Raw genomic sequence first — 13,479 nt, 5'->3', positions numbered from 1 at the left:
TATCCGTGATTCTTTTCTTTCCCTCATGCCTATCTCCATTCAGTCTATCAGGAAGTCCCGTTGACTCTACCCCAGAACGTGTCTGAATCCATCTTCCTCCGTCCATCTTCACTATAGCACCACCCTAGTCCACCACCAAATTTTATCCTGACTGATAAACTGTGAAAAACTGATCTCCCTTCTGTTCCTATCCCCTTCAATCTGTCTTATATAGAGAAGCTAGATTAAGTTTTTAAAAACATGATTCAGATCTCTGTAGCAGAAACTGCTGGTTTCCTATCTCAACTTCCATTGTCCCTCTTCTTCTTAGTAATAGAACTCAATTTGACTCAGGGAAGCTTCATTTTCCAGCCTTCCTTGCAACTGGATATAGCCATGTGACTAAATTCTGGTCAATGAGATGTAAGAGGAAGTATTGGGTAGGATCTCTAGAAAATTCCTTAAAAGGCAAGGGGAATCCCTTTCATTTTTTTGGTTTCTTTTCTCCTTTTTTTTTTTTTTTTGGTGAGGAAGATTGTTCCTGAGCCAATCTTGATCTGTTGCCTATCTTCCTCTATTTTGTATGTGGGACACTGCCACAGCATGGCTTGATGAGCAGTGTGTAGGTCCGTGCCAGGGATCCAAACCTATGAACCCCAGGCCGCCAAAGCAGAGCGCACAAACTTAACCACTGCGCCACTGGGCCAGCCCCTCTCCTTCTAGTGTTAAATGTGAACGTGATGGTTAGAGCTCCTGCAGCCGTTTTGGACCAAGGGTCTCTGATGATCATGAAGCTTTCATACTAGTCCAAGCGATGAGACAAGCATTTTACATGAGAGAGAAATAAATTTAATAATAAATAAATTTAAGCCACCTTAGCTGGGTCTTTGTTATAGGCAGCCAATACTAATTCTAATCAATACCTCTCCGATATGTTCCAATCCACTTAGAATAAAATTCAGACTATTTATCAAGGCCTACAGGCCCCTTGATGGTTTTATTAATCTGTTTATTCTCTATCAGCCTTCATTAAAATTCAAATATACAAGAATAGACACACATCTATCATTTTCACCACTATATCCCCAGTACCTACATCATTGCCTGGCACATAGTAGATGCTCAGTAAATATTTGCTGAATAAATGCACATTTGTTGAAAAAAATCAATGAGTAAAAATAAAGTGCTATTCCTCCTTCAACATCCTATATAAATATATTTAATTATTTTATTGAGGTCACTGGTTTATAACATTGTGTAAATTTCAGGTGTACATTATTACATTTCAGTTTCTGTAAAGACGACATCATGTTCACCACCAATAGTATAGTTTTTATCCATCACCATACATCTGTGTCCCTTTACCCCTTATGCCCACCCCCAACCCCCTTCCCCTCTGGTAACCACCAATCTGTTCTCCTTATCTATGTGTTTGTTTGTTTGTTTATCTTCCACATATGAGTAAAATTATGGTATTTGTCTTTCTCTATCTGACTTATTTCACTTAGCAGAATACCCTCGAGGTCCATCCACATTGTCGCAAATGGCACGATTTTGTCTTTTTTTATTACTGAGTAGTATTCCATTGTATGTGTACCACATCTTCTTTATCCCTTCGTCCATTGGTGGGCACTTAGTTTGCTTCCAAGTCTTAGCTATTGTGAATAATGCTGCAATGAACATAGGGGTGCATCTATCTTTTTGAATTAGTGTTTTCATGTTCTTTGGATAAATACCCAGCAGTGGAATAGCTGGATCATATGGTAGTTCTATCCTTGATTTTTTGAGGACTCTCCATACTGTTTTCCATAGTGGCTGCACCAGTTTGCACTCCCACCAGCAATGTATGAGAGTTCCCTTCTCTCCACATCCTCTCCAACACTTATTATTTCTTGTCTTTTTAATGATAGCCATTCTGATGGGTGTGAGGTGATATCTCATTGTAGTTTTGACTTGCATTTCCCTAATAATTAGTGATGTTGAACATCTTTTCATGTGCCTGTTGGCCATCTGTATATCTTCTTTGGAAAAATGTCTGTTCATACCCTGTGCCCAATTTTTGATTGGGTTGGGTTTTTTTTCATTGTTGAGTTGGATGAGTTCTTTACATATTTTGGAAATTAACCCCTTGTCAGATATATGATTTGCAAATATTTTCTCCCAGTTGATGAGTTGTCTTTTCATTTTGTTGATGGTTTCCTTTGCCATGCAGAAGCTTTTTAGTTTGATGTAGTCCCATTGTTTATTTTTTCTTTTGTTTCCCTTGCCTGAGTAGACATGCTGTTTGAAAAGATACTGCTAAGACTGATGTCAACGAGCGTACTGCCTATGTTTTCTTCTAGGAGTTTTATGGTTTAAGGTCTTAACATTCATATCTTTAATCAATTTTGAGTTAATTTTTGTGTATGGTGTAAGATAACAGTCTACTTTCATTCTTTTGTATGTGGCTGTCCAGTTTTCCCAACACCATTTATTGAAGAGACTTTCCTTTCTCCATTTGTGTTCTTGGCTCCTTTGTCAAAGATTAGGTGTGGTTTTATATCTGGGCTTTCAATTCTGTTCCATTGATCTGTGTGTCTGTTTTTCTGCTGGTACCATGCTGTTTTGATTAATATAGCTTTGTAGTATACTTTGAAATCAGGGAGTGTGATGCCTCCAGCTTTGTTCTTTTTTCTCAGGATTTCTTTGGCTATTCAGGGTCTTTTGTTGTTCCATATAAGTTTTAGGATTCTTTGTTCTATTTCCGTGAAGCATCTTCATTGGGATTCTGATTGGGATTGCATTGAATCTGTAGATTGCTTTAAGTAATATGGACATTTTAACTATGTTTATTCTTCCAATCCATGAGTGCAGAAGATCTTCCCATTTCTTTATGTCTTCTTCAATTTCTCTCAATAATGTCTTACAGTTTTCAATGTGTAGGTCTTTCAACTCGTTGGTTAAATTTATTCCTAGGTATTTTATTCTTTTTGTTGCAAATGTAAATGGGATTGTATTCCCGATTTCTCTTTCTCCGAATTCGTTATTAGTGTATAGAAATGCAACTGATTTTTTTATGTTGATTTTGTACCCTGCAACTTACCATACTCATTAATTATTTCTAATAATTTTTTGGTGGATTCTTTAGTGTTTTCTATATAATCATGTCATCCACAAATAGTGACAGTTGTACTTCTTCCTTTCCAATTTTGGATGCCTTTTATTTATTTTTCTTGCCTATTTGCTCCAGCTAAAACTTCCAATACTATGTTGAATAAGAGTGGTGAGAGTGGGCATCCTTGTCTTGTTCCTGTTCTCAGAGGAACGGCTTTCAGTTTTTCACCATTGAGAATGAGGTTAGCTGTGGGTTTGCCATAAATGACCTTTATTATTCAACATCCTATATATTTTTTTGTTTCAAATTACAATAGCGATAGAATGAGATGTAGAGAAAATCAATATTGGCTAGATAAAGCAAATAAAGTTGGGATATATAAGATATACTTTTTGTTATTATATCATTTACCCATTGTGTGAATCATATTATTTTTAGTTTTAGTTCTCAATTTTCTTCATTACAAACAAAATATTACATTAAGAGTTCCCTACTTCAAAGAGGATCTGTAAAAATCAAAAGGAAAAAAATATACAAAATGCTCATAGGTTCTCAGAAGAAAGGACAAAAGCAAAGCTATCACTTGCTCACCTCATAGTTTCACAGATGAGACATGAGACTTTAGGTTCATGGTGACAGACTGGCCTCTTTTGTTTACCTCCTATACCTCCACGTCCAGGACATTTTATCCCATTAAAATGAGCACAAAATAATTTTTAAAAGCATAAACTCACAATGTATAGAATGGAAAGGGTCAATTCCTGTCATAGGGCCATTGTGCTGGCTATGCCCCCTGCCTAGAATGCTCTTCCCCGGCCACCCACACAACAATCCCTCACTTCCTTTGTCTTTCTTTGGATCCTACCTCTCAATGAGGGCTACCCTAGTGGCTCTGCACTCCTGATCCCCCTTGTTCTACCCAATATTCTTTTTTTTTTTTCTCCTTGGGACTCATCACTTATAACATACAATAGAATTTACTTCTTTACTATGTTTTCTTCTCCACTGTCTGCTTTTCCCCAGTAGAATGCTGCTTTGTTTGCTGATGTATCAGGGGCCTAGAGCAGTGTCTGGCACACAGTAGAAAGTCAATATTTGCTGAATGAGTAAATGAAACACTGGATGAGATTTCAACACGTGTCCAGAAGACAAAGGAGTCAGAGGAGTGGTCACTGATGAAGTGGGTAGAGCAAGTTGAAGGAAAGAGTCCAGGAAGAAGCCCATGAGCTGTTGATCCTTGGGAGAAGGTCAGTGTCCTCGCTATCTGATCCATACCAATGCTGTGTCCTTGAACCTCTTCTAATTATGTCCCTCACCAGTATTGCCCAAAGGCATTCCCCACGCTTTAGGAGATTCAGGGGTTACAGACAGAGTGTCCAGCCAAGATGGAAGCAGGCTATTATAAGGAAGACAATGCTTAAAAAAGAAAAGTTTCCTAGAAACTCTAGGAAAAATAAACTTAAGTTAAGAAATCTATTCACGGTATATTGCTAGGCTCTGCAATAGACAGCATTTACACAGTCTCAATAGTATAAACACTTGATTGATTTATCTAACGATAGTAATATAACCATAGTGGCTGAGAGGTGCTGAGGAGTGGTACGACAGAGTTGAATCCTCACCTACCATAGCAAGAAAATAGACAATGTCAGAATTTGATTTTTTAAAAAAGCATTATTAACACACCATTTAATATATGGAGGTAATGACTAAAAAGAACAGCTAAGTTAATGTTTGCCCCTGAGAAGAACTACTGAAGGTGCATGGGACAGTGGGTCTTTGGATTATTGTTTTTATGGTAAAACTTATAGGAAATTTTTTAAAATGTTTTTATTTAAAGATGTCTGGTTGATAGCCTTTTAAACAGGTGAAAAGTTCTGATGAGAGAAACAGTGGCGCCCTGGTCTCACTCAGGTGGAGGTGCTGAGGACAGGGCGACATCCCTCAGAGACATCTGGTCACACGTGCTCCAGAGCTGGACTGGAAGGCACACCGGCGAATCCTACATAACTGAAGATGTTTTCTGTGATGACCCCAGCCAGCCTGCTTCAGACCAGCTGCTCAGACTGACCTATCTGCTAGCCGCCAGCTGACTTTAGCCCCCAAATATATATTTATATATATGTTCATATATAATGTTTATATACATATGATAAGACCGCTCTCACACAGCCTGACATATTCTCTCCCCGTTCTCTCTGTCAGTCAGCTGTCTCCTGTTGATCTTTGCATTGGCTCTTTGACTGCGGCCCTGGACTGGCACCCCTCCCTGAAGCTTCCCGGACTTGTGCATCCTTTTCAGCTCTCCACTGCCTGACCTCTTAGCACCTGTTTTGTTCTAGTGGTTCACTCTCTCTCAATCCTCACGTTCCTCTTAAAAACTGTAATACTTTTGAGTCTTGATCTATTCCAGGGGTTTAGGGGTCTTCTCACACGCCCAGGGGTACTCTTGGGAAGGGCTTAAAATGCCTCCAGTCTGGCTTTTTCTCCCAGGTGAGTTACGTCTGAGCCACGGGAAACCCTCACACATCCTTTCCCAAACTCTGGGAGGGCAGGTTGGTCCCAGTGCAGCCACAGGCCACTCGAGCCTTCTTAGGTGTGAGGTAGGCCCCAGTCTTCTGTGTCCTCTAACCAATTCCAAGGAAGACACCAGCCTGGGGAGGGACATAGAACCTCATCGGTTCCCACCAAAGAAATCTCTTTACAAACCCTGGCCCTCTCCACACTGTCCTCGCTTTTATGTCTTGGATCTGGAAGAGGGATCCAAGACGATAACTGACCCTCAGCTATTTCCTTTGTAAATTCTGTATGTCCATCCTTACCTCACTTTGGATTGCAGCATCTCTTGTATGCTGGTGTTTGGTACAAATTTCAAGTTCAACATCATCTTACACACATACTACTTTTATAATAATAATAATAATAAAACATTTCCAATTTTGGAAAAATATAATGCACGAGGGGAAATGTAATCGATGCTAAGAATAAACACTAGACTCAGCTACACGTACATTGCCCTGACATATTCCCTGCCCCAATGGGATGAGACTACTGCTGCAGTCTCATCCTCTTTGTGCCCAAGCCCTCAGGAGACTTAAAACCCTCATGGTCCAGACTCTAAGGCTCTGAACCTAAAGCCTGATTTCTCTTTTTTGAAAAGGGAGATTGGCAATGTTAGTATTCAGGGTCAACAATAGGCTTGTACCAGAGAGCAAAGCTGCTTTCTCCTTGATCAGGTATTGAAAGAGAATTGAAAGGAATCACCTTCCTCGCTCTCTGACTCACCCCTGATGCTGTAGCCATGAACTTCTTCTAATCAACTTGGCCTATATTACCGAGAAGTCCAACTCTGCACTTTGGGAAGCTCAGGTGTATGGACACAGCATGACCTTGAGAATTATTGACCTGGGATTGAATAAAGTCTACCACTCATTCTGCGGCATTGGACAAGTTATTTAATCTTCCAGAAACTCAATTTTCTCGTGTATAAAATGAAAATAACGCTCTACCTTGGAGGGTTGATAAGATGATCATATAAGAATGCATTGAAAATAGAGGACGAATGAGAATAAATTTTATTTTGTACCTACTATGGCACTTTGCATACTTTTCTTCCCAATTTTTAATATCCCTATAATACAGAAATCCTCTACTTGTAGCCTCTGCTTTCCCAACCAGATTTAGCCATAGTCACTGAGGCCTTTGACGAGGGCAGGTGGCCCATTGGGTGCTCCCTGGCCACCCACAGTGAGGGCTGGAATTGGTGTTGCTGCCCTGAGTCTCCCATCCGTCATGCCTGCAGTAGCTGAGTCCCTGGTCCCTTGTGCCCCTTGAATCCTCTACCATGGTTTCCCAGATCACGTGGCTCATTTGTGCTATCACTTTGTAACTTTTTCGCTTTTGCTTCACAGATGGCCTTGAATCCCTGCCCTGAACCCGGGTCCTCTTTTCTGGGGCTCTGACCTGCTTAGCCCTGCATAATTCTCTCCCACTCATATTCTTTTTCCGCTGGAAACTTGTTTCAAACTAGTCTGACAAAGCAACAACATTCTTATCTGCTGAGAAATACCACTCCCTCGTAGATCTTGCTCCTGCTTCCACCTCACGGAAGAGCCCACCCGCCTGGATTCCACCCCTTGGTGTGAATTAAGCTGGGTCTGTTTTATCCCTTTGGGCATTTTAATTTGAGCTCTGTTCACATTCCATTTTGCCAGAGTTCTTATTGCCACATCCTCCCTCACAGTCTCACAGTGAGACTGGTGCTGCTAGACTCATCTACACATACATTCCCCAACTGCCCTGCCCCAGTGACCTGTGCTGCTGAGGTCTCATCATTTCTTGTGCCCAGCCTCAGGGGACTTGAAACTCTCCAGGTCCAGACTCACTCCTTCTAGGTCTTAGTCTCCACATTCCCCAGGAATAGTTAGGACTAATTAGGAATAAAGTAAGCTTACTTTGATGTCCATGGGTCTTCGCCATCTTCCTAATGGTATCCAAGTCCAAAGTGTTGAGCCGAATGTCCACGGCGAAGTGGTGATAGGGAATGAAGTCACCACCTTGGCAGTGGTCACATCTGTGAGCATTTTCTTCTAAAAAGCAGGCACATTTCAAGTGCATGGCTTTCTTCTGGTCCTTCAGCCACAGCTCATAGGCTGTTTTCTGCATCATGGGCCTGCAGAATCAAATGATGTGGCACTCGATCACCTTGCTTTCCAGTTCACGAAGCTCTTCCTCCTCACCGTGAGCTAGAGAGAACAGAAAGGATTTTTCAGCCAGGCAGCGGGCAACGAATCAGCTCCTGCTACCGAACTGAGATCAGTTCTTTGATCTAGCTGTGCCTTTAACTAACAGGAAATATGGGTCACTTCCAGGCTCCACTCACCCATTCCTTCACTGGGCTTCAGAGACAGGGAGCGATAATTCACCACAAACGAGGCCGCATTCTGTTTTAGAACCATTCAGAGCTCTTTGCCATTCCAGAAACAATCAAAGATGTTGGATTCCACTAGAGTTGCCAGGGCCTTGATCATCATCTTCATGTTCCAACAAGGGAGAATCTCAAACAACAACTCTGTAGTGAAGGTTAGGCCAATAATGGCAGCACATCTCACCAACATCTGGTGGGAAGGGCTCATGCTATCCAGCTGAACCAGAGAGATTTCTGCAGGTGGAAAGTCACACAATAGTGAACTAGTCATCTGTCTTTATCAAATACATTCTAGAGATGGACAACTGTCCTGCTCTACAGTTCCTGTTCACAGAACCCCGGCCAAGCTAAGCCAAAAGAAGTATTTGCTTAGTACCTACTTCACAGATAGCACTTGTGCTGGGAATACAAAAATGCAGACGCTATGATCTAAAAATGCAAATGGCACAATGGCCAGACAAACATACGATCGATTTCAAGGTGTTCTGATTTTGTGTTAAAGTGTGACAAGGGTTTGTGAGGAGAGGAGAGGTCATTGTGGGCCACAGCAGTCAGAAAGGGCAGGGCCTGCCATCCATGTTCTGAGTTGACTTCTCCAGCTGGTCCTACTCTATCTTCTTCACTGGCTACTCTTTCTCCTGGGACGTCTTAGCAACAAGGCTTCTCTCTATCTTCCTCAGAGATTCGTTTATTCTTGTGACAACCCACTGCCATCTCTATGCTCATGAGAAAGTGTCAGGAAGTTCCTACTCCAATCCCAACTTTTCATCTAAGCTCGAGTATCACATCTCACATGGTTTCCTGGACACCTTCACCAGGATGTCCTTCCATTACAGCACCCTCTTCAGGGACAATATTTGAACTTCTCAACTTGCCCACAGAACACTATAGAAGCCAAGCTAGTCCAGTTTCCTACTTTAGTAGACGTAGTGAATGAAACACAAATGATGCTCTTTTGAAGACTGAGACCCTTGAGGTGTCCCTAGGTCATCCTTTGAAACGAAGTTATTTATAGATGGCATGGATTAGAGCTGAATGCATACTAGAACATTGCTTGAAAGTCATTTTTCTTTAAATGGTTAACTAACTATTGTTCACAGTGACCTATGATCCTATTTGACCAAGTGTTTTAAAACCTTTTGAGGGCCGGCCCCGTGGCTTAGCGGTTAAGTGCGCGTGCTCTGCTACTGGCGGCCCGGGTTCAGATCCCAGGCGCACACTGACGCTTCTCCGGCCATGCTGAGGCCGCGTCCCACATACAGCAACTAGAAGGATGTGCAACTATGACCTACAACTATCTACTCGGGCTTTGGGGGAAAGAAAAAAAAAAGAGGAGGATTGGTAATAGATGTTAGCTCAGAGCCAGTCTTCCTCAGCCAAAAGAGGAGGATTAGCATGGATGTTAGCTCAGGGCTGATCTTTCTCATAAAACAAACAAACAAACAAACAAAAAACCTTTTGAAATTTTTTACCACTGGACCACTGGAATTGTGTCAATAGGATTCAGACGTCAATCTAAATAAGTTCTCACTGGCCAAAGATAGGAGAATTTGAGCAAGAATAAATATAATTACCACAGTAGATTAAAACACATAAAAATACTTATCTCTGTTCTTCATAATGCTACTAAAATAACCACAAGAACAACCCACATCATTAATTTGAAAATAGGTAAATGAAGCATTTGCCCTCTCTTTCCTAAGGGATCAGGGAAACCAGACAGTTGACGTGAAGTGAATGTGGAGGGGCATCTCTTTGCAGAAGTATTTCAGCTAACAAAAGCAGGGGAGGGAATGATATATTTCAAATATCGCTGTTTTTCAAACACTACTAAACTAGTGGATTTGGGCAGTGATCATCACCCCTGAAAAAGAGAGAAAACAAGAGACTGTTCCTCCTATTAGAAGTACAAACAATTCCAGTAAGGTAGGCTTGAGAAAAACAAAAGAACCAAAATGTGACCAGGTGTCTAAATCTACCAGTTTATAGGCGATACAGGGGCCAGAGGAGTACGTGAAATGGTACTCTGGAAAGCAGCCATGCAATCCGCAAAACCAAGACTATGGAAAACTACAGTACAATTATGGGACATGAGCTGTGGGAAATTATGGACCTGGCTTTTTCAAGCAAAACTTTACAGAAAATAAAGGGAGAACCCATGGAATAAAAGAGACATATCAACAAATTAGAATGTATGATACTTATCTGTATCCCAATTCAAACTATCAAAGTGAAAAACAAAAAGCAAAACCAAAAACATTTATAAGACAACTGGAGGAATGTGAACACTAACTGATTATATGGTTATATTAAAGAATTATTATTAATTGATTTTAGGTGTGATGATTTTTTTTAAGTCTCCTTATCTTTCAGAGATACATATTGAAATTAATTAAATAAATTAAAAAGACATGATGTTTGGGATTTGCTTCAATATAATCTGTTGGGAGGTACAGGGAATTGATGGGGATATAGATGAAACAACATTTGTCACACTTGTATTGATAATTGTTCAATCAGGGTGAGAGGTACACTATATATTCTCTGTACTTGTATGTTTTAAAATTTCTAAAATTAAAAGTAAAAACAATAAAAACAAAAGCCCTGTATTAAATAACAAGATGGCCCCATTATTTTGACTGAAAAAAAGAATTATAGGTAACCTCATTCATTCATTCATCTATTCATTCAACAAATATTTATTGATCATCTACTCTCTGCCAGGTAACATAAAAACAGCAGGGAACAAAAGAAAAAGAAAAATCCCCTGCCCCCACGGAGCTTACATTCTAGTGATGGGAAAGGCAATCATAAATAAAATGAGTGAGTGAAACCAAGTATGCCAGATGCTTCTAACTGCAACGGTGAATAGTAAATCAGGCTGGGGAGCTGGAGAATGCGGGGGAACAGCTATTTTGAAGAAGAGGTCACTGAGAAGATGACATTTGAGCAAAGACTTGAGGAGGTAAAGAGAGAGCTGCACTGCTGTCTATGGGAAGAGCATTCCAGGCAGAGGGACCAGCCAGCGCAGGCCCTAAGGCAGGAGCATGCCGGCAGTGTTTCCTGAATAGCCAGGAGCAGAGTGAGCAAAGGTGAGGGCAGGAAGCAAAGTCAGAGAGGGAGTGCAGGCTTGGTAGCTATAGGAAGGCTTTAACTTTGACATGAATTGAGATGGAAAACCATTAAAGGTTTGCTTGTTTTTAAGTAGCTTTATTGAAATATACATTAAACTCCTAGGGCTGCCATACAAATTACCACAAACTGGGTGGCTTAAAACAATAGAAACTTATTCTCTCACAGTTCTGGAATCCAGAAGTTTGAGATCAAGGTGTCAGCAGGGTTGATTCCCTCTGGAAGCTGAGCCCTGAGGAACTAGGAAATTTTGAGGAAGGGAGATAATGCAGCTAAGACTGACGAACAATCGGTAAGACAAGAGACAATTGAGACAATATGGTATCCTAGAAGGCAAGCGAAGAACTTGGTTCAACTGTGTCTAAGAAAGGTTGCTAGTTAACGAAGAGGAGGACTGAGACTTTGACAATTCAATTTAGCAATACGAAAGTCACTGGTGACCTTGATAAGAACAAGTATAGGTGAATGACAGGGAAAAATGCCTGACTGGGTTTGAGACAATGGGAGGAGAGGAATTGAGGACAGGAAGAAAAAACAATTCTTTTGAGAAGCTTTGTTCTAAAAGGGAGCCAATAATGGAGCAGTAGAGGAGTACAAGGATTGTTTGTTTTTATTTATTTTATTTATTTTTATTTATTATTTCTTTTTGGTGAGGAAGATCAGCCCTGTGCTAACATCTGTTGCCAATCCTCTTCTTTTTGCTGAGGAAGATTGGCCCTGGGCTAACGTCTGTGCCCATGTTCCTCTACTTTATATGTGGGACACCTGCCACAGCACGGCTTGATAAGCGGTGCATAAGTCTGCGCCCAGGATCCAAATCTGGACCCCAGGCCAACAAAGTGGAGCACGCGAACTTAACCACTACGCCACCAGGCAGGGCCCTGTTTGTTTTTATTTTTAATGGGAGAAATAATATCAAGTTTGTACAGTAATGGGAATGACTGAAGAGGGAGGGAAGCATTAAGGGTACCAGAGAAGAAAGGAGAATTGCAGGTGCAATGCTCTGACTAAGGGATGAGATTTAGACCAGAGGAGCGGCATTGGCCTTAGGGAGGAGCATGAGTAAGTCATCCATTCTAACAGGCTGGAGTTGGGGGGACACAGGTATGGGACAGATGCCAGTAGCTTGGTAGATGTGGTGGTAGGAGCTTGTAGAAGTTCTCTTCTGAATACTTCTTTCTCAGTGAAGTACAAAGCTAGAAGTGAGGGTGGGGAAGGAAGTGTTAGAGTTTTAAGGAAAGAAAAGAAGGTATGAAAGAGTCATCAAGAAGAGTGGCAGAGTGAGGAACTAGGAAACACAGCATGACTAGGGAGTGGACTGGGAAATACAGCAATATTAAAGGCCCCCTTGAGGGGAGGGTCATGAATTCATAGTGAGACTGGGCAGCATGGCTGTATGTCTTTCTCCAGCTATATTCAGACATGTGGCTGTTGACACAGAGTAGGCAGAGAGTTGGGTTTAGTAAGGGTTTGGATTGTGCCAAACAGTTAAAGAAAGGAAAAGATGAGCAAAGGAGGTGAGAATGTATGCAAGGGAGTGATGATAACACTTGATTGTAGACTTTTAACATGGTAAAAAGCAAAGTGAAGACACAGCATCATAAGAGACAGGGGGAAATGGTGATTGAATCAACAGGTTGTAGGTCCCATGTGTTATTGCATAAGATAGAGGAATTGTTGAACTTGGGGGGCCAGAAGGTATGAGCTAAAAAATTGAGGTGCTCAGTAGAGCATAGAATGCTTGAAATGGAATGTATTCTAGGGTTGTTCTTGATAATAAGGACTAGGATATGACTAGGAGAGTGGGTAGTTGAAGTGGGATGAAGGACAAGTTCACTGAGGAGAGGATGTCAAAGAACTGAGACATCAGGATTTGAAAAGATCATCTCCATGGAGACTGAAATCACCAAGAACCCTGGCACAAGTAGCATTGGAGAGTGTGACAGTGAGCCCAGAGCTCAAATAGTCAAAGAATGATTGGGAGTGCTCTGGTGGGGTTGATGACAGCAACAAGGAGGGGTAGTGGGTGACACAACCTATCAACAGGACACTCAAACCTGGAGGTTTTGAGGGAGGGAGGGAAATGGTGCTTAAAGAGCAATGAGGAGCCAGGGGGCGCCCGCCTCACCTCTAGACCTGGGGGTATGAGGAAGGTGGGAGAGAACCAGCCAGCAGTAGAGAGGGCTAAAGAGCATAAAGGTAAAGGCAATATTCTGACAAGAGGTAGTATATGTAGGACGAGGCGCCACAGCTGCCCTTGAGCTCCACAGGGCCCAGTGGAAGGGTTTTGTGAGATGGGGAGGGCTGGGAGATGGGGCCAGAAAATAAATGTACAGAGCTGTATGGG

The 13,479-nt window shown here is 41.5% G+C and overlaps 1 protein-coding gene across 1 annotated transcript in view; it reads right to left on the bottom strand.

Moving 5' to 3' along the window:
• The window catches only part of LOC106800983 (adenylate cyclase type 10-like), a 29,100-nt gene extending 21,069 nt beyond the window's left edge, over positions 1 to 8,031 (bottom strand). The window contains 2 exon segments of the mRNA XM_087420579.1: positions 7,528 to 7,818; positions 7,956 to 8,031. Of these exon segments, the coding sequence (XP_087276705.1) occupies positions 7,528 to 7,818; positions 7,956 to 8,031 (367 nt within the window).
• Between the last annotated feature and the right edge of the window lie 5,448 nt (positions 8,032 to 13,479).

The sequence above is a fragment of the Ceratotherium simum genome, chromosome 2 (assembly GCF_057802395.1).
Source record: "Ceratotherium simum simum isolate JZ-2026a chromosome 2, ASM5780239v1, whole genome shotgun sequence".
NCBI classification, from domain to species: Eukaryota; Metazoa; Chordata; class Mammalia; order Perissodactyla; family Rhinocerotidae; genus Ceratotherium; species Ceratotherium simum.
The sequence above is the reverse complement of the archived record's forward strand: the minus strand, read 5'-3'. Positions and strand labels throughout refer to the sequence as shown.